General features: G+C 37.3%; 1 protein-coding gene across 1 annotated transcript; it reads right to left on the bottom strand.

Annotated features, from left to right (window-relative positions):
- Nucleotides 1–442: 442 nt before the first annotated feature.
- Nucleotides 443–2,184, bottom strand: LOC148570187 (uncharacterized). The gene is made up of 7 exons (XM_088508243.1): nucleotides 1,876–2,184; nucleotides 1,705–1,791; nucleotides 1,500–1,631; nucleotides 1,179–1,313; nucleotides 984–1,084; nucleotides 791–866; nucleotides 443–691 (listed from the first exon to the last, which is right to left on the bottom strand). Exons 1-7 carry the CDS (start codon nucleotides 2,182–2,184, stop codon nucleotides 443–445), a joined length of 1,089 nt encoding a protein of 362 aa, XP_088364369.1.
- Nucleotides 2,185–3,923: the final 1,739 nt, after the last annotated feature.

Below are 3,923 nucleotides of genomic sequence, written 5' to 3'. Positions count from 1 at the left end.
CGAGATAGGTTAACCAAATTGTACTTGACTTGTACCTACTTTACTGTATACCTTTTTGATACGTAGCCATTTGTCCTATACATTGGCTTCACGGTTTTTTAATCAAATTAAGTGGATGTTCAATTCTGTATGTGATCGGATGTTCATTTTGTCTCTACATATGGATGGTTATCCATTGATATTTGTGTGTCCAACGATTGGTTATTATGTCTTAATTTTGACTGACTTACACTGTCTTAATTTTGATTGGATGTTCAATTCTGTATGTGACCGGATGTTCAGTCCTTATAAGGTAACATAACAAATAAATCCTTTTAATGTAGAACCCAAAAAAAATCCTCCTGGAATCATGTCATTCTAATGTGGCATAAATAAATCCCTGAGCATATCAACATCGAGTAACATAATTATAATATGGTATTTCAATTCTATGTAGATAAACCTAAGTTAGCAACCTCTTCCTCCCTTTGCGCATTGCCCCCTTCGGTAATCCTTCCGCACGTTCAATCAACGACCTCATGCTAGGTGCAGTGTATGGTGAACTAACTTCCTTCTTCTTGTTTCGTGGTGCATTGCACCGAATAGGTTTAACCTTGTCTTCCAATGACGAAATAAGCTGGTGGACCAATGCATTGTGCGGGCTACAAATAATGTCTAGCATCAACTCCATCCTGTCTGATCCGAGTGAATCCTGTGACTAGATTTATCAGTCGATTTAGTATTAAGCACTGTTATAGTGATATTTTTACAACATCAATCATGACATTTGCGCAAATGTTATTTAACAAACCTCATCCCATTCGTAAAGTTCACGATCTTCGGTCCAACTTTCCATGAACTTAATAACACACATGCCACAGTCAAAGCTACAGGAAAATAAAATACTATTGCAATTAGGTTGACAAAAATCTTTTTACATGGTACGCCACATTATTAAAAGGAAACTAAAAAAGCCTCAAATTTGGGTTATAAAGTCATCTCACTTGTTTGGTTGCTTTAGAACCCGGGCGTATGACCGAGCTGGGCCGTGCGTAGTCCGAACGAATGCAGGAATAGAAATACTTGCCATATCCTCACATAGTCTCTCTTGAAAAACATGGAACAAACATAGTCGAGCAAAATACTGTCGAAGGAGATAATACGGCTGTATATTGAATAAAAGAAGTATGCTAACTTACCACATATGCATCGAGCTTGTCTCGTTTATCATCTTCTGGTGCAGAATGCAGACTGTCGAGTATAAGTATGCGCTTCGCAATTACCTCAAATGCATATACCCACCAATGGCCCCTCCAATGATAAGAAATTAACCACTGCAACAAACAGTACATATGAATGACATTTTTCATGTGAGAAAATAAAAAAAAGAGAACAAAACAAAACCTATTGATCTCCCTCGACCATTTAAGAACCTAAACATTCTCAAATCATGTGACAACCTATTTCCAATACCGGGTTCAGGATGGACATAAATATTTAAATACAAAAAATCAACTCACCCATTTTCTCTTTGCTGCTACTACTTTGTCAAAGAACCTTGTATCATCACCAAAGCTTGGACTAAGACCATCATAAATTGGTGTCACACCATCCATAAATGATTCCAGACTAGCATTTCGTATCACTGATTCCTGCAAACCCACACATAGTAAGAATCCCAAGAAAAAAGCTTTTTCCACATTATAATAAGAAGCATGTAATTACCAATATGCCTGGACACACGCAATAGAATTCTCGCTTGAATCTAGATGATTCAGTGTCGTTGAAAGAATAGCACATCCATTGAATTACCTACACAATTTATTCAACAAGTGTAATCTAAACACCGATATAAGGATTTGGAATTAAAACGCATGATTAAGTTCATATACTTACGCAGCTGTTGACCCAACTGTGGGGTTTCAAGGTCCAGAAATCCTTCCTTTGTAATACCATGTAGTCCCGCCCTTCATAGGAAGCTAAATCTTGATTTTCATTCAAGGACGAGTTAACTATCCATGTTCTGATTTGTTTTTCCGTAGTCTCCCCCAACTTTATTTCTCTTAGCCTTGGATGAATTGAATGTATTGGGAATGGGGTTGGAGTCTTTTTAAGCTGAGTTAAACCGAGTGAAAAGCACGGTTTACCTGGACTCAGTGTGTGGTAGGTTGATTTGTTTGGTAATACCGTTTGCAGGGGTTGCATGATTATGGCTTTTGTTTCGCGCCCCTTGTTCAACATTGTTGAGTACTTGCTCAAATTCAGGACACTAAACGATCGAGATGTCAAATTCACTGCAAACGAATGCGACATGATGTTAGCTAAAACAATAAGTCATGCCTAGCTAGACGGCTAATTACATGGCATGGGTATGAAAAAATAACGAAGAAAAACATACAGTAAGGTAATCAAGAAACCACTAACCGGTCAAAATCATAGTCACTGAGTTGCAAAAATGCTGCTGGCGGTGTGTGTGGAGATCCATTTTTTAGGTGAGTTTTTTCTACTTGAGTACTTTCATGATTCTCCTTGAACACCGGATCTGCTTGTCTTACATCATGTGCCGGAGGGTGTTGTTGGAATAACCGTATCCTTCTAGCAAGCGACACATTGTCATCATCATTAGAATCTGGGAATACAAAAGGCGCAGCATTGCTTCCTCGGTCATTTTCTCTTGGAATTGCTTTTTTGGTGCGGCGTCTAGATCGGCTCCTGTGGACAAGCACCTTTCTCCTTGAACCAGTCTTGGATTCCTGTGGTGTAAAACAACCAAAAACCCAATAAAGTGAACATCCAATTCAAATTAGCGCATGAGCTATCATAAAGAAAGTAGATCACCTTTTCTGCCTCCTTATAGCTTGGCTGAGATGTAGTCTTGTCTTGGGTAGACGGAGATTAGTTAGTGTCCTTGCGGGGCCTTTTACACCCTCTTTTCTCTTTAACTGCTTTACTCGAAGACTGCTTCTTATGTTTTTTCTCTTTCATTGAATTGTTGACTAGGCTACCCTGTGTGTTCAACATGGGACAACAAATAGATGGAAAAAACTAATGTCAACGTTAAGGCTCTAGGGAAACAGAACAAACTCACAATCGTTCATCAAAACTAACTATCTAAAGCCATAATATAATGAACATCCAATACCCTACTACAGTGAACATCTTCAATTAAAACCAAACCAATTATAACTGAAAGCTATTTGACAATCAATCAACTAGGCAACCCTATAAAGCAATTCATCCATCCAAAAAAATTAATCATAAACAAGCCATCCAAATAAATTAATCATAAGTTATCTATCCAGTTTAGATCAGAACCTAATTTGAGCATCTTATATCCTTCTGTTTAATTAAAAATACGACACAACAATTGTATTCAAACAAGCTTTCAACATAAAAATATGTAAATATCATTCACGGTCATTGGATTCAGCTCTTCCAACTGTTCATTTATAAACTCCATATATCAAAACAATCCATACAGCCACATAATGAAATAACTTTACAATTACAACTTACTCTCTCGTTAACTGCTTTACTCGAAAAATGTTTCTTCTATTTTCTCTTGTTCCTTGCATTGCTGACTATGCAACCCTATGTGTTAATCATTGGGAAAAAAAGGGATATTAAAATCAACGTGAATCGCCATTTGCATTTGTGTTAAACTAGAATATAAAAAATGCATTATTAGAGATTGAACCTGTGAGATAACTTGGTCGGCCTTCTTATCAAGTTCATTTATGGTCCATTCAACAATCCAGGGTTCGGGTACTCGACATGAATGCAACGGACCATGCTTTAAGTGCTGAAAGTACAAAACCTATACAGAAATAACTTAAATTTTAGGAATTACACCTACAGCCGTACATTGGTTTTAAATTTAAGTAATTTATTGCCATTACCAGCAATACGAACATGCACCCGCCGCATGTTTCCCTATTCTCGTC

This window comes from Arachis ipaensis, chromosome B3, assembly GCF_059453495.1.
Source record: "Arachis ipaensis isolate K30076 ecotype BB chromosome B3, ASM5945349v1, whole genome shotgun sequence".
NCBI lineage: Eukaryota > Viridiplantae > Streptophyta > Magnoliopsida > Fabales > Fabaceae > Arachis > Arachis ipaensis.
The sequence above is the reverse complement of the archived record's forward strand: the minus strand, read 5'-3'. Positions and strand labels throughout refer to the sequence as shown.

Excerpts from the sequence above, each read along its gene's own strand:
- LOC148570187 (XM_088508243.1), bottom strand. The coding sequence starts at position 2,184 with ATGCAACCCCTGCAAACGGTATTACCAAACAAATCAACCTACCACACA. Across the intron at positions 867-983 it reads GTTCTAAAGCAACCAAACAA|CTTTGACTGTGGCATGTGTG; the intron begins GTGAGATGACTT and ends ATTTTCCTGTAG. Across the intron at positions 692-790 it reads AACTTTACGAATGGGATGAG|GATTCACTCGGATCAGACAG; the intron begins GTTTGTTAAATA and ends ATCTAGTCACAG.